General features: G+C 40.8%; 1 protein-coding gene across 6 annotated transcripts in view; it reads right to left on the bottom strand.

Moving 5' to 3' along the window:
- Positions 1-26205, bottom strand: part of dtnbb (dystrobrevin, beta b) — a 56127-nt gene that overhangs the window by 16939 nt on the left and 12983 nt on the right. For 4 of the 6 annotated variants that reach the window (XM_028437681.1, XM_028437678.1, XM_028437680.1 and 1 more), the window contains exons 6-11: positions 25751-25836; positions 25056-25210; positions 24860-24965; positions 23569-23735; positions 20828-20952; positions 4611-4701 (exon numbers count right to left, since the gene is read on the bottom strand). In XM_028437681.1, the coding sequence (XP_028293482.1) occupies positions 4611-4701; positions 20828-20952; positions 23569-23735; positions 24860-24965; positions 25056-25210; positions 25751-25836 (730 nt within the window). Of the gene's footprint in view, positions 1-4610; positions 4702-10731; positions 10807-20827; positions 20953-23568; positions 23736-24859; positions 24966-25055; positions 25211-25750; positions 25837-26205 lie in introns of all 6 variants that reach the window. The other 2 variants (XM_028437683.1, XM_028437679.1) reach the window with 2 other exon arrangements.

Below are 26205 nucleotides of genomic sequence, written 5' to 3'. Positions count from 1 at the left end.
TATACAATAAATATTCAAACATGTGTCTGATTTGATTTTTTTAAAATTTATTTCGAAGATGTAAAAAGCAGAACATCATTAGAAACAAATAAAACAAATTCCATTTAGATGTGGGAAGAAGTGCATACTTATTTAATCCTACCCACTATCTATAAATCCCTTTTTTTGTTCATTAACTCACTTCTCATTATAATAATTAACAACATAAACTCTTCATTTCAACTTACAAAGTCTTATAAATGATTTAAAAATGTTTATTTTGTTGCTTACACTATACAGTGATCACTATCTGAATAGTTGACACTATTAATGGGATTGAATAACAGATTAGATTTAACATAATGGCCAAAAAAAATTGGTTTTATAGACATTCTCCATTTTATTTCTACTTAAAGGTGCAGTCTGCAACTCTTATAAAAGTGACTTTTTGTCATATTTGCTAAAGCTGTCACTATGTAAGGACAGCTATACATCAAACTAGTAGTTTGTGTGAAAAAAACAGACTCATTGAGTCCCCCCTGCTGCTCCTGCAGCCTTTGGCAGATTGCCAGAACGCACCGGGACCGAGCAAAAAAAAACAATCATAGTTAAGATTGTGTGTGATGGACTGTCTGACAGCTGTTGTTCACAGTCCCCGCCCCCTTCCCGGGGCTGTAGCGCCGTCTTTTTCACAGTGTAAAGGTCTGGAGGAGTAGAAGATGGAATTAGCAACTTTTCTGCTTAAAAGGTAATTACTGCTGCTTGATTTCTCCTCCATGAACCGCCACCTTAACGTGATCCTGGGAGCTATGTTGTCGGGGGCTTAATGTCCCTGGTAGGGTCTCCCAAGGCAAACAGGTCCCAGGTGACGGGTCCGACTAAGAGCGGTTCAATAGCCATATATGTACATTAAACAACAAAGGCAGTTCACGTCGCCCGGATTGGCGCTACCGGGGCCCCACCTTGGAGCCAGGCCCGGGGTTGGGGCTCGAGTGCGAGCGCCTGGTGGCCGGGGCTTTGCCCACGGGCCCCGGGCTGGGCAGAGCCCGAAAGGACGACGTGGGCCCGCCCTCCCGTAGGCCCACCACCCGCAGGAGGGATCATATGAGGCCGGTGCAATGTGGATTGGGCAGTCATCCAGGGCGGGGGCCTTGGCGATCTGATCCCCGGCTACAGAAGCTAGCGTTAGGGACGTGGAATGTCACCTCTCTGGCGGGGAAGGAGCCTGAGCTTGTGTGCGAGGTGGAGAAGTTCGGACTAGATATAGTCGGTCTCACCTCAACACATAACAAGGGCTCTGGAACCAGCCTTCTCGACAGGGGTTGGACTCTCTTCTACTCTGGAGTCGCCAATGGTGAGAGGCGCCGGGCCGGGGTGGCTATACCTCTTGCCCCTCGACTTAGTGCTTGTACGTTGGAGTTTACCCCGGTAGACGAGAGGGTAGCCTCCCTCCGCCTTCGGGTGGGGGGACGGATCATGACTGTTGTTTGTGCCTATGGGCCAAACAGCAGCTCGGAGTATCCACCCTTCTTGGATTCCTTAGAGGGAGTACTGGAGAGTGCTCCTTCTGGGGATTCCCTTGTTCTGCTGGGGGACTTCAACGCTCACGTTGGCAGCGACAGTGAGACCTGGAGGGGCGTGATTGGGAGGAACGGCCCCCCTGATCGGAACCCGAGCGGTGCTTTGTTGTTGGACTTCTGTGTTCGTCACAGATTGTCCATAACAAACACCATGTTCAAACATAAGGGTGTCCATATGTGCACTTGGCACCAGGAGACCCTAGGCCGCAGTTCGATGATCGACTTCGTAGTCGTGTCATTGGACTTGCGGCCGCATGTCTTGGACACTTGGGTAAAGAGAGGGGCGGAGCTGTCAACTGATCACCACCTGGTGGTGAGTTGGCTCCGATGGCGGGGGAGGATGCCGGTTAGACCTGGCAGACCCAAACGTATAGTGAGGGTGTGCTGGGAACGCCTGGCAGAGTCTCCCGTCAGAAGGAGCTTCAACTCCCACCTCCGGGAAAACTTCAACCATGTCTCGGAGGAGGTGGGGGACATTGAGTCCGAGTGGGCCATGTTCCGTGCCTCTGTTGCTGAGGCGGCTGATCGGTGCTGTGGCCGCAAGGTAGTCGGTGCCTGTCGTGGCGGCAATACCCGAACCCGTTGGTGGACACCGGGGGTGAGGGATGCCGTCAAGCTGAAGAAGGAGTCCTACCGGGCCTTTTTGGCCTGTGGGACTCCGGAGGCAGCAGACAGGTACCGACGGGCCAAGCGGAGTGCAGCCACGGCAGTCGCCGAGGCAAAAGCCCGGACATGGGAGGAGTTTGGTGAGGCCATGGAGAACAACTTCTGGACAGCTTCGAAGAGATTCTGGACCACCATCCGGCGTCTCAGGAGGGGGAAGCAGTGCACCGTCAACACTATGTATGGTGCGGATGGTGCGCTGCTGACCTCGACTAGAGACGTTGTGGATCGGTGGGGGGAATACTTCGAAGACCTCCTCAATCCCACCGACACGCCTTCCAATCAGGAAGCAGGGCCCAGGGACCTGAGAGTGGGCTCTCCTATCTCTAGGGCTGAGGTTGCCGAGGTGGTTAAAAAGCTCCTCGGTGGCAGGGCTCCGGGGGTGGATGAGATCCGCCCGGAGTTCCTCAAGGCCCTGGATGTTGTGGGGCTGTCATGGCTGACACGACTCTGCAACATCGCGTGGACATCGGGGGCAGTGCCTCTGGATTGGCAGACCGGGGTGGTGGTTCCCCTTTTTAAGAAGGGGGACCGGAGGGTGTGTTCCAATTATAGAGGGATCACACTCCTCAGCCTCCCCGGTAAGGTCTATTCAGGGGTACTGGAGAGGAGGGTCCGCCGGATAGTTGAACCTCGGATTCAGGAGGAGCAATGTGGTTTTCGTCCTGGCCGTGGAACTGTGGACCAGCTCTACACCCTCAGCAGGGTCCTTGAGGGGTCATGGGAATTTGCCCAACCAGTCCACATGTGTTTTGTGGACCTGGAAAAGGCATTTGACCGTGTCCCTCGGGGATTCCTGTGGGGGGTTCTCCGGGAGTATGGGGTATCGAACCTCCTGATAGGAGCAGTTCGTTCCCTGTATGACCGGAGTCAGAGTCTGGTCCGCATTGCCGGCAGTAAGTCGAAATCGTTTCTGGTGAGGGTTGGATTCCGCCAGGGCTGCTCTTTGTCACCGATTCTGTTCATAACTTTTATGGACAGAATTTCTAGGCGCAGTCAGGGCGTTGAGGGGGTCCGGTTCGGGGGCCTCAGTAATGCATCACTGCTATTTGCAGATGATGTGGTCCTGTTGGCTCCAACATACCGTGACCTTCAACTCTCACTGGATCGGTTCGCAGCCGAGTGTGAAGCGGCCGTAATGAGAATCAGCACCTCCAAATCCGAGTCCATGGATCTCGACCGGAAAAAGGTGGAGTGCCTTCTCCGGGTTGGAGATGAGGTTCTGCCCCAGGTGGAGGAGTTCAAGTACCTCGGGGTCTTGTTCACGAGTGAGGGAAGGATGGAGCGAGAGATCGACAGGCGGATTGGTGCGGCGTCTGCAGTGATGCGGAGTCTGCACCGGTCCGTCTTTGTAAAAAGGGAGCTGAGCCAAAAAGCGAAGCTCTCGATTTACAGGTCGGTCTACGTTCCAACCCTCACCTATGGTCATGAACTTTGGGTCATGACCGAAAGAACAAGATCACGGGTACAAGCGGCCAAAATGAGTTTCCTCTGTAGGGTGGCTGGCTCCCTTAGAGATAGGATGAGAAGCTCAGTCATTCGGGAGGGGCTCAAAGTAGAGTCGCTGCTCCTCCGCATCGAGAAGAGCCAGATGAGGTGGCTCGGGCACCTAATTAGGATGCCCCCTGAACGCCTCACTAGGGAGGCGTTCAGAGGGCATCCCTCCGGAAGGAGGCCCCGGGGAAGACCCAGGACACGCTGGAGAGACTATGTCTCTCGGCTGGCCTGGGAACGTCTCGGGGTCCCCCCGGAAGAGCTGGAGGAAGTGGCCGGGGAGAGGGAAGTCTGGGCCTCCCTACTGAGGATGCTGCCCCCGCGACCCGGAAAGGGCTAAGCGGGAGAAGCGGGAGAAGATGGATGGATGGATGGATGGATGATTTACATTATGTTTGATTTGTAATAGTTACACCAGAACTCTGTGGTGCATGTGGTGCATGTGTTCATGTATGTGCAGCAGCCTCCATGTGGCTGCTTTATGTGACACTGTGTTGTTGCTGCTGTTGCTGAGGTGTGTGCACATTGAGAGAGAGAAGCGCTGCAGTAATATGCTTTTAACAGAGCACGTTATATTACTGTGATGTTGCTGTCGGACTAACGTTAGCTTCTTAGCTCCTCTGAGGGAGGGACTTTGGAAAGTTTGGAGACAGGGCAAGAGAGCAGCAGGGAGGGAGGGGGAGAGAGGGATCTGAGAGTTGCGGACTCCAGCTTTAAAGACAATTTCTATTTGAAATTGAAGAAACAACGTAATAATAATAAAAAAGGATAATATTAACAATCACATTTCCTCTCTCAAAAAAGAAAAAAAAATAGTAATATAACTACACAGACTTTTTCACAGCATAAAAACATGTCTGTAAATATACTGTGCAATGATTGGATTTCACTCACTGCAGAGTTACTGGCTTCCGCTGCCAGGCGTGCAGCGTACCGAGCGATGAGGCGATGCTCTTCATCTAACCGACTCGGACTCTCCAACACACTGCTCCAAAGCCAAAGACACACAATTAAACCTCTGTACCACACACACACTTGTTCCATAGAAGCTCTTATACAGGTAATATAAATCAGTTTAAAGGATTTGATTAAATAAATCACATGATGATTTCTACCCAGCTTTGATTTCAGAGGTGATAGACACACATGGATGGGTGTGAGTGGATGCATGTGTGCTCATCCTGACATTTTGTCATTGACGACATAATGTCAAATTAGGCACACAACATTACAGTAAATGATAATGTGCGTTAATGTGCGTTACATGTGGTGAATGCATGATCCCAGAGGTGCTGTTGAGGTATTTGGAAATTAGTAATGAAGGAGAATAAACATGCAACTGAGTCTAGTCTGGATTTAAAACTGCTCCACTGAGAACATCGCCACTTTGAATATTCATGTTCTACAGCCTCGTACTGTATGTATTGTTTGATTTATGCTAAACTCGTCAGGCCTGTACTACAAAGCTGGATTTCCTCTTATCGTGCTAACTTATGGGATTTATTCGGTGCGTGCTGTACTACGGCGCTGGCTAACGTCTTACCGGGCTAAATCACCATGGTAACTTAGGCTGAACGCCTAACCTGGTCGAGACCAGGTCATGAAGTAGATAAGATCTGAGCGAGTACAAAAGTCCCGCCTCCTGAACAATCAGTTCTCTTGGAAAAGGACCTGCCCATTGTTAGAACAACCTGGTTGGTGCAGATCTGACAGCTGTGCTTAGGAAAGAAAGATTAGTTATTGATGAATGTAATCCTTTCATTTACCGATGACATCCTTCAGGAAAGATATAGATTTACATCTGATGGACTGATCTACAGTCAGATGATGAAGACGACGCTATCCGTTTTTCATCCCATGGATTAATATTGTATAATCTCATGCTGTCTTTTACGGATTAACAGTGTCAGCAGCTTCCTGCCTGTGTTCCTTCCTTCCTGCTTTTTCCTGCATAAACAGTTTTGTTTTTGGTCTGAATTATGGATTTTAATTCTTCATAATTATTGCTCAATTGTGACGTACAGTATGTTGCTCTACACCGTTTCTCTGTGCTTGTGATTGGTCTGACGCTGCAATCTCATGTCATAGGAGCGCGCACGTATTCTGTCTGAAATCAACTCGCTTAAAGGTCCAGTATTATGCTATTTTTCATCTTTCTCCATTTGTTCTAAGAACCCCAACAACATAGTATTTGAGGTTTCTTTTTCCAAATTCGTCTGTTTTCTGGAGTTTTAGCATCTGAAAAGTCGATTTCATGACGCTGCTATAAACAGGCAGTTTTGGGGCCTTCATGCATATGCATGAGTAGGCGTGTCTTTAGACGCAGACTTTATGCCTCGCTCTTCTGAGGGACAACACTGATCACATCAAAGCGGTTTTCTTTTGCTATCCACGCACTGTTGGTATTGTTTTCAGCCAAAAACTGCACTTTACAGTAAAACATATGACTATTCAAGCGGCTATTGTGATTGTGAGTCTGTCTCAGCGCTGCTTCAACACCCACCTGAGTATAAAACTGCTGAGTCACTTTCTTCTCCTCTTCATCTCTACTAACTACATGAATAGTGCATTTAAGGTGATAATCATTTGTTTTGTCCAACTGCTGTGTTGCATTGCATCACAAACACATCAGATCAAGTTAAAGGTGATACGAGGCGATATAACGGATACTAAAAATGGAACTACCCCATGGCTGCCCACTGCTCCTCAGGAACGGTTTAATGTAGATAACACATTTTGTGTATGTAGCTCTACATATATGACAATAAAGTATAATATATATTATATATTAAACCGCAGTGTTTGTTTTAGCTGTGAGGTAGTTTGAGAGGGAGGAGCTCACATTCTTATAGGGTAGGAGGAGCCAGGATTGTCAGGAGGAGGAGGAGTTTCTGCTACGTGACGTCACATGGCGAGAAAAATTCAACTCACCCGTTTGGAGCTGACTTTTTACAAAATGTGGAATAACAAGGGAGGGAGGAAACAGATCTTTTTCAACTTTGGCCCTCTGAATGAGGCTAAAGGGATGTATATCACTGTAGGAAAACTGTTATAAAGTGACTTTTTTCATATTATCGCCCCTTGAGGTGAACATGTTTATATCCTGGTTCATAGGACAGGGGATCTCTGATGGAGAATGTTTGGTTAGGTAAAGCCCGCAAACGGAGATATAACCCGGATATACTGTACTTATCCAGTTTTGTAGTACAGGCCCATCAAAATCAGTCAATCTCTGCTAAAAAACAAACAAAAACCAAACAAACTTCAAACTACGACTTAGGGGATGCAAACCAAACTAATATTAAATCTTTTGTGTTTTTGTTTTGGTTCAGTCGGACGATGTTTTTGACTTTAGTTCTTCCTGAAGTGTTTTTCTGATCCAATTACATAAAGTCGCAATAATGTCCTCAAACACCTTCCTGCATTGACGCGGTTCCCACATACGTACAGTATAATCTGGGGCAAAGTTTTCCCTGCAGGTTTTAGTATCTGAAGCTGATCATTTTTGAGTTATTTACAAAGTTTACCATCTGTTCATCAACACAATCTAGAGAATGAGGTCATTAGTCTCCCTGGTCAACCAACATGAAAAGTTATGTAAAAATGTTCAAATAAATCAACAAACTGGAACAAAATGACGACCATCTGAATACTGTATTTGTCCTTTTGATGACAAACTGTGACACTGTCTTATCTCACACCTTTGTTAGCGTTAGCAGGAACTCCTTTGGCTCATCTGTAGAAGCTATAACAGCTGTTTCACTGCTTTTCCTTCCATTGACCCTTTCTGGCACAAGATGTTTAACACCCCACAGGAGCAGCAGTTTCAGAGATGCTCTGACCCAGTTTTTTTTATCCATCGCAATTCATGACTTGTCAAACTCATACTCGAACGCACACACCAGTGTTTTGCTGCTTCTGAAACAGTGGCATTCGGGACAACAGGTTCACTTAATATATCCTATTTTATAATACGTAAGATGCTTTATGTTCTTACACGTCTTGTTTCAGCGACTGATTCATTTTTGTAGGAACCAAAACACTAAACTTACAACTATCATTTAATGTATGCGTTTTTGTTTTACTCCTCATGACGTGACAAAAAGCTTGAATGATTTTCCGACTGAGATCATGAAATTTCAAATTAGATTTTAATGTTTATTTTACTTCTTAATTATTATTATAATTATTAGTTTTTAGATATTGTACAGTTTGTTTGATGGGGTACTCTATTAAAGTCTAAATAAAAACGACTTTTTTAACTTATAAATAAGAAAATATTTACGTAATAGAGGTGGGATTTTACTCTGACTTCACAATACAATAAACAATGTCAAACTCGAGGCCCGCGGCCATGTCTAGCCCATTAGAGCATATAGTCTGGCCCACAGGAAGATTTTGTTTGAAGTAAAAAATACAGCAAAACCAGGAATTTTTGTAAATTACCATATAAATTGTAGATAAAATACGATGGGGGATGCAGTACTACTGGTACATTATTTACAGCAATATTAAGAAGCAATTATTTTTAAAAACCTGGAAAATTCTCACAAAGAATCCTACAGAATTCTGGCAAATTTCGAGAAAATTAGTTGCAAAGTCAAGGAATTTTCACCAATTGCTTAACAATCAGGATTTTGTTTGTTTGTTATTTTTCCTTAACAAATATATGGATTTTTCTGATCCGGCCCACTTGAAGTTAAACTGGGTCATATGTCATGTATGTTGCCCTTGAACTAAAATGAGTTTTACACCCCTGTGATAGATGATTAGGATACAAAGCAATGTTTTTGGAAAAGAAGAAAAAAAAAAAAACACAATTAAAAAAATAACCATACTTTTACACGCTGCACTGATGCAGTAAATCATACAAAAGCACGCTTAACCAAGTATTAAGTTCATAGAAATGAACGGGCTTTTTAGAAGCCTGACATTTCTGTTTTAGTCCTTTTGCTTTTATATTTAAGTATCTGTAAGTCTTATCATCAACATTTCAAGAAATAAAGGCTTGATATACAGTATTTCACTCTATGTGTCATGAGTCTATATCATATATAGATCACACTTTATGAAATGAGGGACAGAAAATATTGAACTTTTTTTTAATATTAAATTTTTTTTTTTAGATGTGCCTGTATCCCAATCAACCCCCTTAAAGTTATATCACCACCTGCCACCACTGCTTGTATGTGTAGATTGGAGCAGAACTACATGTCCCTTACATACCAAATATGGGACTTCCAGGACAAATTGGGCCCATAAAGATTTGTAAGGTGTAAAATGGCAAAAAAAGACATTGAACATAATGCGTGACTGTTCAAACTAGAATGTGCATTTGATAAATTACACACGGGAATGAAGCAATACAATATTTTCTGTTAAGCATATAAAATATTGAGTTTTATCTTTACAAATTAAAATATTTTTCTCTTTTGAAAAAAAAGGAAACATTTGGAGGAAACAATAACTCAAATATCAAATTCAATATTCTACAACTGGGACATCTAAAACTATCTATGTATATATATATATATATATATATATATATATATATATCTTATAATAGGGCAATATTATATATTTTGATGAGGAAAAAGATCATTTGAGAAGCAAACCGTTGCTCGCTCTCATGCACACTGCAGCACGTGCACCTTCCACTGACCTCCATGGGTCTTCATTTACCACTCTGTGTGTCCTCATGTTGTCAGCCACTGTACGATACTGTCAGCTGATTGGACACCACAGAAACTCAATCCACTATTGACTGCTGCCTTATATTTAGCAAGGTTAAAAATCCAGATTTTTGTCTCGTCAATCTCTAATTTAAAAGACTTAATGGGAAAAATATAAGCACATCTTAAAAATTCAAAGATACAGTTTGGCAAATGTGTGATTTCAAGGCACTGATGTCAAACTCAAGGCCCGGGGGCAAAATCTGGCCCTTTGGACCATCCAATTTGGCCCGCAGGAGAAAGTAAAAAAAGACAGAAAAAACATGAATTATTGTGCAAATTACTAAATAATTCAGTTGCAGATATCTCAGCTATTCTAAATACACAAATTTAATGAAACTCCTCAATATTTGGAGTACAATAATAATAATAATAATAATTTCCACAAATAAAATACAAACTGGTCACAAAATCAGGGAAATGTAAAAGAGAAAATCCAACAGGGACTGATATCAGCCACTTAATGCTTGAATATAGTCGGCTCCTTACATACTTTATGTATCATTTATACTTCAAAGTGAAAACTTGGGGACATTCATGTTCAAATTGCTCGTTTTCCTGCACTAAAATCTGCGGCCCACTTGAGATCAAACTACTTCATATTTGGTCCCTGAAATAAATGAGTTTTTACACCCCTGTTTTAAATCAATTCACACGCTGTGAGACTTTACAAAATGGTCTGAATTATCAATTTAGATCTTTTTTATCTTTCCAAAGCAAACGTTTTGTTACACATTGTGACATTTCTTGAAAATCAAATGCATTACAGGAACACAGAAGTGCTGTTGAAAGGATGTTTGGTGCGCAAATGTAAAATCCTGCAACCCACACGGTAGATATATTAAATATACTAAATTCCATTATTGCATTCATGACCAAAGTAGTTGATGAGTGCCGGTTTGATTTTGTAATAATGACCGTGGCCTTTTACTGAGACGGACTGAAACGAGAGGACAATCAGCTTCTTTCAATGGAAACCTTGCCTATAATTTTCCAACATAAAAGCTTGGATTTCATCAGAATCTGCTTGTGTGTCATATTCATTTAAGCACGTTATTCAGCACAACAACTCTTCCTCTAAAATTACACTCACATGTGCATAAGAAAAGCACGTCAAGCGTGCAGAAACACACAACACGTCGAGTTTCGCTGGATTCGATTCCATCGTGTTGCAGCGACGACAGCGACATCTCTCCTCTGTTTGATCTCACTGTGTCAGTTTGTCATCTTTTAAAATGTACAAAGACCTTAAAAAAGAGACATCAATCCTGGGCGTGGCTTACCTTTTGGAAGGAGTGGGTGCCCCGGAGGACATGAGCATTGTGTCGTTCATGTTGTAGGCCACTGGTTTCGGCTGACTAAAAGACAAGATTAAAGGTCTTTAATGCTACACTGCAGCAGCGGCCTTTGGTGCGGATCACCAAGAAATAAAATACAGGGTGCATTTGCATTATATTATTAATAGTGAATCAGCTATACTGGTTGTAATTGAATCCAAAGTAGGAAGATAAAAAAGGAACGACAAGGGTGGTGGTGGGGGGTCATTATAAAACAGCCAACCAACAGCTGAACTTGTGTTTGGTTTAAAATTGTAGCAAATAATAATTACTCTTCCAAGAATATTGCTTTAAATATATGTGTGTGGAGTAATAGCATAAAACAAGTTTAACGAGAGAAAGAGCAACAGCTGCATAAGAAGAAATCATCTTCAGTTGGAAACTGTAGGAAAGGTGAAATTATAGGAAGCCATTTGTCAGAGGAAGCAAAAGCAGGCGTCTATCATCTTTTTTCAAAGCCCAAACCAAAGCTTCTCATTTACTGATCCATAAAAATATCCTTTTGTACGTCTCAGGTGTTCTCTGCGCCTCGCACAGCAGCAGCAGCAGCAGCAGCAGCTTGATTTCCATGTCTCTGTACTCGCATCCTTTCAATCTGCACATACTTGTCAGCTCTGATTCTACACTAACTGACTGTTTTATTTAAAGATTCCATTATCACATAAAAGGCAGAGCCCAGAGGGACACTCCGGTCCCATGTGCTTATTTTCTAACCGCATTTTTGTGGCCAAACTATTTGTATGTATTTTTATTAATACTGGCTACGAGTGGCTTTCTAAACCATATTAGTACAAGTTCAATCATATAATCAAAGGAAATAATAAACTCAATAATCAAGAGAATAATCAAAATACATGTTTAATGGGAACATTCACTGGTAAATTTGAATTAATCAGATACAAGCCGAACAAAATAAGGCAGCAGCTATCAGATCAGCTGAGAAAGTTTCCGACAAAGAAATAACACAAAGGAAAAGCAGCGAGCAAGCACTTAAAACTGCACAAATAAGCTTCAAAAGAGTCCAAATGACCAAAGTGATATATGCAAGTTGCAGATCTTACCTCTGTGAGGAGAGAAAGCACTGCCTGCCTGTCTCTGTACATCCGACTGCTGCCTTATCTGCCCTCAAATGAGCAGGAGAGCATCTCAATGTACAACACTGCCACTGTCTCCAAGGAAACTCAGCGGTCATGTGACTTCATGACGTGCTAGTGTTTCTCCACACACACACACATAAACACACACACATGCTCTCTCTTCTCTGTTTTTGCCTGAAGCTCTCTGCTCGAGCGTATTAGACTATTTCATCACAATGCCGTAATTTGCAAAGGGAATGCTTTAATCTACTTCTATCACGTCAGCAGAAAAATATGGAGAAAAAAACTAAAGGTCTGTACTAACATTACATTTACATATTTTAATGCTTCCCTTGAACTTCACGAGCAGCTTCGCACAACGTGCCTTATTCTGAATAATGCTCACTATCTGTGCACAGCTTGTTGTAATGGAACTTCAGAACATTTCATTTTTGTCAAAATGTTTGGTGGAAAAATAACAAGCGTCCAAAATCATTCAATGTAATAATAATATAAATCAGTGTTTTCTAAAGTGTGGGGCACACCCTTGATTTCTCAACGAGGAGAATCTCAGTTATGTCACTGTTAAGTTTGATAAAAACAGAAGAGAAGCCTATGTGCTACAGAAAGTTCATCCTTTCCATTTCCAGAAACCTTTAAACCCTCAATGTTGACAAAATGATTTTAATTACTTTCCAGTAACCAGGCCAGAGTCAGATTGATGTGTAGCCCCTCCCTCTAACTCAAGTTCTCCACATCGATCTGGGTCTGTGTCTGGAAAATCCTTTCAGAACCAGAGAGCGACATGAACAGAATGTTTGAAGCTGATTGGGCGAAGCGCCTGTCCAACATGATTTGTTTTAGCCAATCACACGGTAACAAATGATGTCATCATCGGCATGCGCCGCAGAGACGCTGCTACAACGCGGCGACCGTGGTTCAGGTGGTAGTGGGTCGTCTTCTGATCGAGAGGTTGGGGGTTCGATCCCAGTACCTGACTATGTGTCGAAGTGTCCTTGGGCAAGACACTGAACCCTAAGTTGCTCCCAGTGGTCGACTAGCGCCTTGCATGGCAGTCCTGTCCCATTGGTGTGTGAATGTGAGAGTGATTGGGTGAATGAGCTGATGTGTAAAGCGCTTTGAGACTGCTTCAGTGTGGTGATAAAGCGCTATATAAAATCAAGTCCATTTACCATTTACAACAACAACAACAACAAGGCTCCGCTGGTGAAAACATTCTTTTGGGATAGTAATGCTGCGGTCATTATCTCGTTGAGTGACTTTTGCCGTTTTTGCAACACGAGTATGCGAGTTAAGGACACGTTAACCATCCTCCTGCGTCGACATCTTTCTATTTTGATCTGGAGCTATGCTAATAGCGGTAGCCTAGCTAGTTCCTCTCTCCGCCACTGCGCATGCACCAGTTTTCTTCGGCGCTTCTGCCTTCGTCACACCCAGATATCCCGCCCTAAACCACAACACTGCCTCGTGATTGGTTCAAACCGTTTTGGTCTGGATTCAAAAGGCAAAGGCGGGAGCAGCACAAGGTCACTTTCCAGAGCAGGAGTCACCAACACGTGACCGCGGCCCGCGGGCACCAGGTAGCCCACATGGACCACGTGAGTGGCCCTCAGGAGCTCTAGACATCAATGAGCTCCATCTAAAATATGATTTACAGTACTTTGCAGAATTTAAACTCACAAAGATTAATACAGATGACAGATGTAGTTGGTACTTAATAAAGTTAAATACTGCTGCACGTGATTAAGTTTTAATATTAAATCAACCATCTTTAAATGTTAATTTTCACTGAATGCAAGGAGGGTTTTATAAATTTTACATGATTTGTGATTAGTTGTTTGTTAGTAGCTAGTAAAATAGAAACATGGGGATTTTGTATATAATGTAGAAAAGAATAAATTAGGAGGAATAAAGTGTTGCATGTTGAAACTTAATTTTGTCTTCTAAGTTACTGCTAACCTTGCTTATTACCTTACCTTCTAGTTAAAGTGAAACCATGAAAATGTAGCATTTAAGAACCTATTTCTAACTGGTAGCCCTTTGACATATAAACTCCAATGTATCACGCTCCCACTCACTTTATCTCTACACTATATTGTGTGTTTACCGTGATTGCATATTGCATATTTTGTCTTTTTTCTCCTAAAATGGTTTCTTTTCTTAATGCTTTTACCTTTTAAGATGTTTAAGTAACTCTACTAAGATCTGCTGCATTAAGGCCTAAAGTCAATGGAGAAATAACATTTTAAAGAAGAAAAAAAACATTATCTGGACTTAATCTTTGCAGTTTGTCTTTGTCAAGTCAGATATATGAAAATAAGAGATTTATGTACAGTTTTGTTTTGTTTTGTTACAATTAAGAGAAGAGTGGGAAGAAATGTCTGATCATTACTGTGGTGGATTTCTTTGAACCAACGAGTGGACTTCAAACCTTGAGCTTCTGTTAAAAAAAGTCGACTCTTATTTTTTTTTTTTGCCTTCAGAGGACCATAAATATTTCAGAACAACTTCACAATAGCTGCATTTCATCTGGGGACTGGATGATGGTTTGGGACACTGGGAGAGTCATGTCCATTCGATTTGAGCATTTTGATCAAACTTGACGCTCTAACCCAATTCTGCCAGTGCGACTCACTCAAGATGCAAACACACACATGTACACACACATACACACACATGCACACACATCAGGGATGGATGTCTTCTCCTTTGCAGAGCGAAACTCTCGCTTGCTCTTTCTTGCAGTTTAAACTCATGCTGACTGGCAAGTACCTAGCTGCACCATTTTCCTCCATGTTCAAAACGTTTCAATCACTCCAAAATAGTTCCAATAAAATGCTTTCAGCGTCAAAAAGATATAGACTTGGCAGTTTTCCAATCTCTAATTATCTAAGGGGTCCACTTCAAGGGGAGCTTTCTGCTGTCAGCAGTGCAATATATGAAGATAACCACTGTAGCCATTGTTTTTTTTTACTCAAATGGGCCATTACCAGATGGGCCTAATTTCATTAGAGCCAGTTCTTCTCCTACGTAGCATCAAGAGTTATGATTATTAAGGTTGAATTAAGAGAACAGTTAAGCTTCACTGTTCTCTGCCGCTGCAAAAAAAACCATCTGGCAAGAGAGACGTGCACTACCATTTGTATTCGTTTCTTTATTAGGAGCAGTCTAAAAACAGCTCTCAGGGTTCATAAAATGGGAGTAGTATTGATCCATGTATAATCGCATAAACAATTAAACTAAGCATGTTGAAGCTAAGCTTGCACAAAAACAAGAGTTTTGAACAGTGTGGACAAGTCTTTAGAGAAGAGGTTTAGGAGTTATACGTTCATGGTATTAATTCACACAATGATTCATCATACAGGGGTTCTATCAAGTTCATTTACAACAAACTCCGAATCTCACATCTTGATGGAACTTTAAAACAAGATGATTCACACACAGTATGAAATTGTCCAAAAGTCTGGGAATACTGAGGGGAATCCACGCTACCAATCTACAAAGTTCACTTTTCATGAGCTAATCTGAAGTTGGTTGGTGATTTCATGTGTCCCGCCATGTCGTGAGTGGTCGCACTATCCATCCATCCATTTTCATACCCGCTTATTCCCGTTTATCAGGGTCGCAGGGGTCTGCCGGTGCCAATCTCCGGCTCTCATAGGGCGCTGGGCGGGGGTACACCCTGGACAGGGCGCCAGTCCATTACAGGGCAACACAGACAGACAACCACTCATTCACTCCTATGGGCAATTTAGAGACTCCAATCAACCTTACAGTTATGTTTTTGGATTGTGGGAGGAAGCCGGAGTACCCGGAGGAAACCCACGCAGCACGGGGAGAACATGCAAACTCCACACAGAAAGGACCCAAGTGTCCACCCCAGGGATTGAACCCAGGACCTTCTTGCTGTGAGGCGGACGTGCTAACCACTAAGCCGTGGTCGCACTAATAGTTGACAATTTTTATTCAATATTAATTCCATTTCTTGATCTGTCTACTCTTATTAAAGCAGCACACTTGAGAATGATCTGATTTTACACAAATATTTTTGGAAGCAATCTGCACATCTAGCTGTTTTTATGAATTCATGGGCTTGGGTACAACAGCAAACAACAATGGTTGCATTCAAAATGTAATACTTTTGAACACAACCGTGGCTCAGGGGGTCGTCCTCTGACCGAGAGGTTGAGTTTTCTATCCCGGTCTATACCGGTCTATGTGTTGAAGTGTCCTTGGGCTAGACACTGAACCCCAAGTTGCTCCTTGGGGTTGCTACTTACTATACTAACGTACTGCTCATACTAAGTCTGAGTCAAATTTGATATGTAGTGCGTTCACATTAGATAGTATGAAAAGATTGAGCATGCGAGAAATACCATGGACATGGAGGCATGGTTAGCTTAGCATGTCGGCTGTTTGGCAGTAATACACAAAAATAGAGAGCAAAAGATCGCAATCTGTAATTCCTATGACGCGGAAATAAGTCCTGGTGGAGCTGCAAACCAAACCAAACCCTACCTTATTCACCATAAGAAACCACCACACCACTGAGTATGCAGCATTTAAAGCTAGAAATCAAGCTAATGCTACAGCTTAGCTAGCTCGGCAAAAGAGCCATTGGGCTGCTGTTGCAAACTTGTATTACTACTAGTGTGTAATTATTCTACAATATTCACTCATCATGACAGTAAAATAGACCATCCTAAGTCAATCGACTGCAGTAATTCCTCTCTCAACCAGTAGAAAATGCTGTGAACAACTGATTATGCATGAAAAATAAAATAAAAATACATATACAGTGAAACCGTTAGAATTTAGAAAAATACCGTGATATACATTTTTGGCCATATACCGCCCAGCCCTAGTTTCCGTGGGTTTTATGGATCAAATGACCACATGTTGATATTCTACTTGGTCACTTTCTCGCTTAAAAGACTCACAATTGGTCATTGGTCATCATCCTTATATTATATAGTAAAGAGTATATACTCAATGAGTTTTTAGCGCATATTACAGAGTGTGCCATTTCAAACACAGCCAATGTGTGAACTTAATAACTTTTTGCGCTTATTTTCTGTACGCCATTTGCAGCCTGTCATTTGAAACCATAAAACTGTGAACCCTATAGAGACACACATTCACTACTGAATTCTTTTTCTTTTTTTTTTTTGAGAGAGAGAGGGAGAGAGTGAGAGAGAGAGAGAGAGAGAGAGAGAGCCTGCTAGGTTGGAAAAATTCTTTATGTTGTACAGTTGAAGCAAAACTTCATCACTACACACACACAAAAACAAATGTTCCTGCAACCAAAAATAGCTTTTTTTCTTTCACAGAAAACAGAAGCCTATCGCAAACACGCAGCAGAGGCAACAACGAAAAACCCAGAGAAACAAAAACAACAAGTCAGAGTCTGCAGTGGTATGCATCGGTCCTCAACCTCAAGCAACAAAAACACAAACGCACCACCAGAAGCCTTAAAAATCCAGTAAAACTAATGCATTTTAAATAATAATCTTAGATAGTCCAGACATTTTTTTTTTTTAATCAAACAAGTATTTCTTCCTGTGTCAACAGTTTCTATCTATTGTTGCCCTTTGTGACTATGTTATTTCTGGAGATGCAACTTCCTCTGTGACTGATAGCTGAAATACAAATAAAATAATCAGTTTTCGTACTTTTAGTCTATTATTCTCACAGTTTTAAGAGATACATAATTTTGTACATCCTTTATTATCTAAAACAGCACATGTTCTTAAAATGATGAACCCATTTTTCCCTGGGGATACCACAAAGACAGAGCAAATAAGGAGTTTTAGCAACCAAATGTATTCTTATCAACATCAATCGACTCCTGTAATGTAATTTCATGCTACACAGCCTGTACCACGCAGACTAATCTGTTCGCCTCATCTCTAGGAGGAAGAAAAGTACCTTTGATCTGATTCTCCACTTCGATATAAATTGTAAATTTATGCAAATGTTAACGTTCAAGGTTGGGCACAACACAGAAAAATCCTCATGCAAGTGAAGCAAAGAGAAGTGATTCAGAGATGATGAGCGGAGATGTATTTGATAAAAAAAAAATAAAAACATGAAATCCTCTGAATCTGTTTACATTCCTCTCTCTGGGCTAGTCTTTCCCAGAATTGCAGCTCAGTGGATTTTTTTAGTGGCGCTTGCCAGAAGTAAAACTATATAGAGAAAGAAGAGCTTAGATTTATGGTTGAATTTGTACAATGAGGGAATTATATATGACACAGAGCAAGAGGTTTACGCTGTGTGTTTAACTAGCCCCCCAGGTCTGAGAGAGGGTTTTTGGACCAAAGATTTTGCGGTTGCTATTAGCCGCAGTTGTGTGTGTGTGTGTGTGTGTGTGTGTGTGTGTGTGTGTGTGTGTGTGTGTGTGTGTGTGTGTGTGTGTGTGTGTGTGTGTGTGTGTGTGTGTGTGTGTGTGTGTGTGTGTGTGTGTGTGTGTGTGTGTGTGTGTGTGTTTTGCTGATTCAGCCAGTGCACACAATGATAATCAGGAGTACACTTTGTACATACTTTAGCCTTTTGTGCCACAGACCACTATCATTATTAGTAGAGGTCGACTGATATGGGATTTTCAAAGGCCGATACCGAGTTTAAAAAAAATAAAAATTCAGCCCATGGACGATATCTAAAGCCTGTTTTAGAAGCCGATATTTGAGGCCGATATACTTTTATTTTTTTTAAAGCACATTGACTATGAAAGACAATTGAAACACTCATATGATATAAATGTATATATTAGAAATTAAATTAAATACACCAATAGAACTCTTGACATTTATTGAACTTTAAATACACTCGTACACAACCAAGTAAAACAAAAAGTACAGGATGGGTAACAGGGTACCAGTAAAGTGCAACAACAATATACGTATGTATATATATGTGCAAGTAGTCTATTTATTTATTTATTTATTTATTATTTACTGCACATGCAGACAAGTAAAGAAAAAGTAAAGAAAAAAAAGTAGTCGGTTTAAACTAAATACCTGTTTTAGGTATAACCATTCACTCCACCCTTCACAGCCACCACCAATACACCTAAGCTTCACACTTGTCACAATATGCATAACTACAACATCACATCTCACTTTATAATAATCAACACTTCCCCACCCTTTCCATTTCTACCTTGAGTCTCTCCTCCCAGTTCCCTTCCCCCTCGCCTAGGTGTAATACTGCCCTCTCTTTTTATATCCTCCCTATAATAAAATGGTTCTTAGAGGAGGGCTGGTGATGGTAAAAAAAAATTAAAAAAAATAAAAAATATTTTTTTTTTTTTTTTTGGCCAATGGCCAATCTCGAAAAAAGTCCTATATATATATATATATATATATATATATATATATATATATATATATATATATATATATATATATATAATGAGAAGGTACTGTTTTTTTGCATGTTGTCAAACATATGTGTGTTTTTTTTTTTACATTTTAACATTTAAAATCTGTATAATGTGATGAAACAATGAAACCAGCAACATGTGTGTCTCATTACAAAGTGGTATCGTTCCTGCACCAATGAGAGAAAAAAACGATTGCCTGTCCGTCCACTGCATTAACTACGTAGCAGTTGTTGAAACACAAACACTACATAGCATGTACACTTCAGGTATTATTAATTGCTATTTCATGACAATGAAGTACTACATTCTGTACACGTTATACTAATTTCCTGGCCACAAAGTAGTGTTTTGTGCGCAAATCATAGGTCATTTGTGGCCACAGCATAGGTTTTTTGTTTTACCATATCATGTCTGTGTCTCTATAAAAAGCAGAACTCATTAATGTTTTCTTTGATACTGGACGTTTCTGATTTGTTTCAAGTGGCGGAGTGAAGCATGCTTCCATCTGGTCCTTTTTGCATGAGTTAGGGGTTTTAATGGACCGGTACTGATCCGGGGCGCGGCGATGGGGAACCCCTGAACTTTAATCACTGACATTTTGTCTGATGAAACATTTGTAGGAATAAAATAGATGGTACATTCTAATAAAAGAGGGAGAAAGTATTATTTTTTACAGTTTTTTGTTCATACATTGAAATATAATCACCTTTTCCCATTGTTATGACGACAACTTTGTTGTGAACTTTTAAATTGAGCGGAAGTGGAAATTTGTTTATTTATTGTCGGGAAAAAAGTCCTTTCCCCCCTAAGCCCAAATGTAGGGAAAATATTATTAAGTGGATTATAGGTTAATTTGATTTCTATTGATAGATTGATAGTTTTCCTATTCATTTGATCTTTTTCACGAGGACACCAGAATCTATTTTTAAGCCACTAAGTCAGGAAAACACTAAGAAATGGCTTAAATTCCATTACTGACATCAATCAATATTGTTTCTGTGTGTATCCAGGGTGTGTACAGCTTCAGGATAATGAAACACACTGCTGCTCTTTGCAGTCCTGGACACAAGCAGTTTCCATGCAACAACGCTGAGAAAAGCAGGGTATACTTCCCTCCTACAGTAGAGGTTGTGGATGTATCTTGGAGGAATTCATTGTCATAAATTGTACTATTTCTTCAGCTAGAATGCAAATGGATGTGCACGGTTCAATGACTCTCAGCAGCAGCAAAGCCTGAGATGTAGGATTTATAACATCATTCCAGTTTCATTGCCGGCCGACTGATGGGGATGACTGCAATGGTGATGGCTTGGGCTGCTGGTGTAGTATATCAGCTATTCCCGCCATACCAAATTACCAGGGCTTTGACATTTAGGCGAGTTGGAGCATCACCAGTCATGTGCTGACAGCCAAATGAAAAGATGAAGGCTTTTACATGATGGGAGCTGACTATAGATCATGAGCACACACACTAAGCCGAGCCGGACTGTTAATCAACATATCAATTGGGTTTCCCTCACAAATGTCACAGACAGACATGACAAATGGGAATGCTACTTACACGGTGTGGGTGAGTTCCTGCGGTCTCTCGGTGTGCTCTGGGAATACAGGATGTGGCGGCTCTCCGATAGGAACACAGCCTAGAGATTTACTGATTGCGTGGCTAAGCTTTTTAGCCGGAGACTTCTACAAAAGGGGAAAAACAAACAGAGAATCAGTCACCTACTCTACTGTACTTATAGCTTTTATTGTGGAGTTTATTTATCGTCCTTGCCATCATTGACTTTGTAGAATACTGTCATTTAAATGGGCTGGCAAAGCACAGCCAAGCACCAAAATAATCCAATTATTACTGGGATTTTCTCTTTTTCTTTTGCACTTATGGTGCCTGTTGGAGTAAATTCATCTTCATTCCTATAGGTCTATAGCTTACTGGATATTACTGCTTTCTCTCTCTCTATTCTAACTTTTATTCCCAGACTGTCAATGCAGAAAGACGCATAAGCACAGGTTGATGATTCCAACATTATAGCCTCATATAGAAAAATAACTTTTCTAAATCACACTTATATTACAGCATATTGTTACACGGTCTCCAACTAGGGTGACCATACATCCACTGGGCCGGAAAGGCCAGTTTTTTAAAGGCCTGTATGTCTTCGGATCATCCTGGACGCTTATTTTGCCTTTTCATCTAATTGTATACAAAAATTAAGTCTAAATAAAATACATCAGTAAACAATAAATCAAAATGTCTTAATTCCTCTTCATGGGGGAAATGAAATGTGAATCTAAGTGAGGAAAGAAACCTAAAAGCAAAGTTGAGAGAAAGGAGAATCAACAGAAGCTGTGCTGCAAGGTTGGGTTTAGAATTTCAGGGAACACTTTACTTAAAGTGGTATACATAAACTGACATTACGCTGTCATTATTATGACATGACACCTGTCATTAGCATGAATAAGGTGTCACAAAAGCTGTCATTAAGTGTTGTTTGATAAATTATGACACCATAGGAGCTGCGTTGACCTTTTTTGAGTTAGGGCATGGGGTCTGCAACCTGTGGCTCTGGAGCCTCATGTGGCTCTTTGACTCTTTTGCAATGGCTCCCTATAGCTTTAAAAAACATATTGAAATAAAAAGTTATTTTCTTACAGAGTCTATTAATGATTAATGACATTGACACCAAATAAAATCAAGATATAACAATTTGTTAACCTAAAATAGATCACGTTGTGCAATGACTCAGCACCTTCCTACTTCCTGCAACATCTACAGACCATCAACTTTCCTGCACCTGTGGCTAACCTTAAGTTTTAAATCCCTGGTAAGATAATTAAACCAACAAAAACACTATTCTGGAAGAAAATAGAGATTTTAATTGTGTGGGAACAGATTCATTTAACCACCAATGTGACGGTTAAATATGCATGATTTATGTGTGGCAAGAAATGTGTTGATCACATGATCATGTGTGATTAAATTCACTTTTACTTTTTGTAGCCTTTCAAATACATTAACCAAAAAAAATCTTCTTTATATAACAATGTGTTCATATAAACTAAGATGTGTGAGAATTTGAAGATGCAAGATACAGTTTTATTGTTATTTCTTGATGTTAATTTATTTTAAACTGTCTTTAAGTTGCCATTTACATGATCCAAATAAATCAATTAAATCAAATAAAATCAAACATTATTCTATATACAGTAATTTTAATTGTATAGAATTTAATACACTGTATTGTCTTCATTGAGATTAGGGCTGAACGATTGTGGAAAATAATCTAATTGTGATTTTTTTTCCTCAATATTGCTATTTTAATATGCGATTATTATTTCAAGGGCCTCTTGTCATGTATTTTTCAATGAACACAAGCAATAAATCACAATAAACAATTTCAGATTTATTTAAACTTTAAATAAATATAAATTTTAAAGCACAGATTACAACAATAAAGCAAACAAATCTGTGGCTTTACCTCTTCAACGTATCTAACTAACTTCACGTTTCGTGAAACATGTAAACATGTGGACTGCACTTCTTAACAGGACAGGACAGGACAGGACAAGAAAAAGATAAAATAAAAATTTGCAACCTTTGCGATTAGAAAATATTGCAAATGCAATTAATCGTTCAGCCCTAATTGGGATGGGGTTTTTTTCAGCTGCCTAATCCAGGTGAGATTAGGCCAAATGGTTCCTTTGAGAGTAAAGGTTGTAGACCTCTGGGTTAGGGTAACAAACGGGAATCACCAGCTCTATCTGGCAATGTGGAACATACAGATTTCTAGGTTAGATTCTTCAAACACTGACACATTGTTGAGTGGAAAAACTAAATAAGCAGGAGACAGATATTGAAGGCAGAAGCAGCTCATTCATCGACCTATGAAATAGTTCATTTCGCGCTACTCATATAATGACACTGTCAACTCCCTTCTCTCTCAGACTTGTATTCATTTATGGTATGGATTTTCTGAATAATGTCCTCTGTTATTTGGTGTTATGGAAATGGCCGCCCTATCTCCAACCCCTGACCGACAGTGTTTTTACTTCAAGCATCGACTCCTTCTGAAAATATGCGTGCAAATGTGTTCCACTCCTTTTGTTTCAAATGATCACATAATGATTGAGCTCCAGGGAATACAGCAACAACACAAATTCAATCAATACATTTTCATTTTCTAAAATAAGTGAAACGGCATAAAATCCTTCAACCAGTCGTTTGGAAGGACACGAAGTGAATGTGCATGATGTACTAGATGCTGTTGTTTCCCTCCACACACTCACAGAGGTCATCCTTACCCATGAGGAGTGCTCCTTCATCTGGTGCTGGTTGCTATGGGGACCATTAGCATGGCCGCGCCAGAAGCAGTTCTGACAGAGCTGGTACCCATGACACTGTTGGCATCGATACCGGAAACCCATCATGCTCTCACTCCGACAATACGAACATTCCACTGGATGGAAGACTAGAGGATGAAACACAACAGCAAACAAGACTGTGTCGCAGCGTATAATAATAAAAAAAACCCTCTATGGTCTCATAGAGGTGTTGTGTGACTGAAAACTAAATCATGACAAGATGAACATGATTGTGTTTGGTAACAGGGAAAAGAGGACTGCTGTCAGCGAGTACCATGAGATTTGATCTTTAAAAGCTAAAGACCAAGTCCGAAACCCTGGTTCTCTGATTGACTCAGATCTGACATTCAGCAGTCATATTACTTCAATTACAAAAACAGCCTTCTACCACCTAAAGAACATCCCCAGAGTTAAATATTTCATGACTTGGAACGGTCAGGAGAAGCTGCTCCATGCTTTGATCTCCAGCAGACTGAGCTATTGTAATGGTCCTCATCAAACAGCTACAGCTGGCGCAGAACGCTGCAGCTCAGGTCTTCACCAGAACAAAGAGGTCGGAGCACATGACTCTACTTTTAAAGTCTCTACACTGGTTTGGTCCAGAATACATCAGTGAGATGTTAGTCAGGTATGAACCCAGCAGGTCTCTCAGATCTATGGAGACAGGTCAGATAGTGGAGCCCAGAGTTCACAGTAAACATGGTGACGCTACTTTTAGTTGTTATGCTGCATCCGATGAGAACACTGCTTATGACGGAGAGGGATATTTTTAACAATATTTTTAACAATTTTTAACCAACCGTTGATTTGACGTTTTATTTGTTGATTTCAAACTGTTTGATTTTGAAACTTTGTTTAATGTTTTCTGTGGCACTTTTAATAATGTAAAGTACCTTGTGTATGAAAGACACTATACAAATAAATGTGCCCTTGCCATATTTTTTCTCCTTCAAATTCTACACATTTTTCTCCTCTTCATTGAGTTCTGCAGTGACTCCTGGAAAATGACCGATATGTCAAAGCTGCAAAATGGGAATTTAACCATTGAATTGGTTCAAAAATGACTTTGTATTTCCATCTCTTAAACAAAGTGAGTCATCCTGCAGAAATATTGCCGGCAAGAACAACGGATCAGCCGAAGGTGACTGTTCAGCTAACTTAGAGAAAAACTACTGTGGAACAATCAGCAGTTTGAGTCAGACCAGCAGAGAAATGAGAGGTACAAACTTACCATTTTCAACATTAGCCAGTCGGTGCATGAGAGGCAGCCATACAAGACATTGAGGGGGTGGATCTGCCATCAAAATGTCCAAAAATGTGTTCAGAATGATCTTCTTCTAGATGGAAACGCACAAACAGACACACACGCATATTCAACAGAGGATGGGAACAGGTTCCAAATAAAGAAGCACAGGAGAGGATCCTACCTGCTGAGGGAAACATGTTCTTACTGAGTGCTCTGTGTAACCAAATGATGGACCTTCAAACACAGCTGTGGGCAGTTTCAGCACCTCCCGGAGAAACTGGTCAAACTTGGCAAACACCATGACTCCACTGGAGTCTGAGATCTGTGAGAAAACATCTGAGAGACGGACAACATGAGAGTGTGTATTCTACTCTCAACGTGTTTACAATCTGGCAGCAAGCCTCAATTATCCTTAATGGAAATCCAAAGATGACTTTTAAATCACTCATACACAATACATCCTAACACTGCCCCAATGTGTTTAGCTAGAGTAACTACAAGTAAAATATCCTCTATAAATAGAACAGAGTAGCGTAGAGTAGAGTAGAGTAGAGTAGAGTAGAGTGACTTTATTTGTCCCACAGTGGTGAAATTCATTGTCATTACAGCTCAGATACGGTGCAAGAAAAAAAGACAACAGAAGGCAATACACCTAAAAAATAGTGCAATGAAGGAGTAAAATATACAATACAATAATAGAGGATATATATAAATATAAATAGAAAATAGTATCCCCTGCTGGGGATGCTGCCCCCGCGACCCGGAAACGGCTAAGCGGGGGCATGAAGATGGATGGATGGATGGAATAGTATCAAAAGTTTAAAGAATATAAAGAATAGATACATATTAAATAGTAACTGGAAGGACTTTACTCACAGCGTAGTTTGTCCACAATTTTCCCGCCACACATTGTTGCTAGCATGGCCCTCATTGAGAAAACGGTTAGCTTCCCGTGACTTTCACTGCAAAGAAAAGAAGGTTTAATTCAGCTTTAAAAAGTGATGACATTTTTGTTTTGTCATTTTGTTGAATTTATTTGAGGAGAAAATGTATATTTCTTCCCTTAAGGGACTCTGAAGTTAGCATGACAATCTTTTTTTTTTTTTTTGCTAACTTTGCTATGTGCATTAAATATCAAGAACCTTTGGCAAAACCTTAATCACAACATGAAAGCCTTATTTAAAAAGCTGCTCCAAAATCTTTTAAAACTAGCTCGGAGAGACCCGCGGTTTAATTGTAGTCATTAAACCAGCGTTCCTAACGGGGCTAGCAGAAAGCTAATTCACTTTGGACCTGAGGGACTGACTGATCTCTTCCTGTGATGGCAGACG

This window comes from Gouania willdenowi, chromosome 22 (genome assembly GCF_900634775.1).
Source record: "Gouania willdenowi chromosome 22, fGouWil2.1, whole genome shotgun sequence".
NCBI classification, from domain to species: domain Eukaryota; kingdom Metazoa; phylum Chordata; class Actinopteri; order Blenniiformes; family Gobiesocidae; genus Gouania; species Gouania willdenowi.
This window is presented reverse-complemented; position numbering and strand designations above follow the sequence as displayed.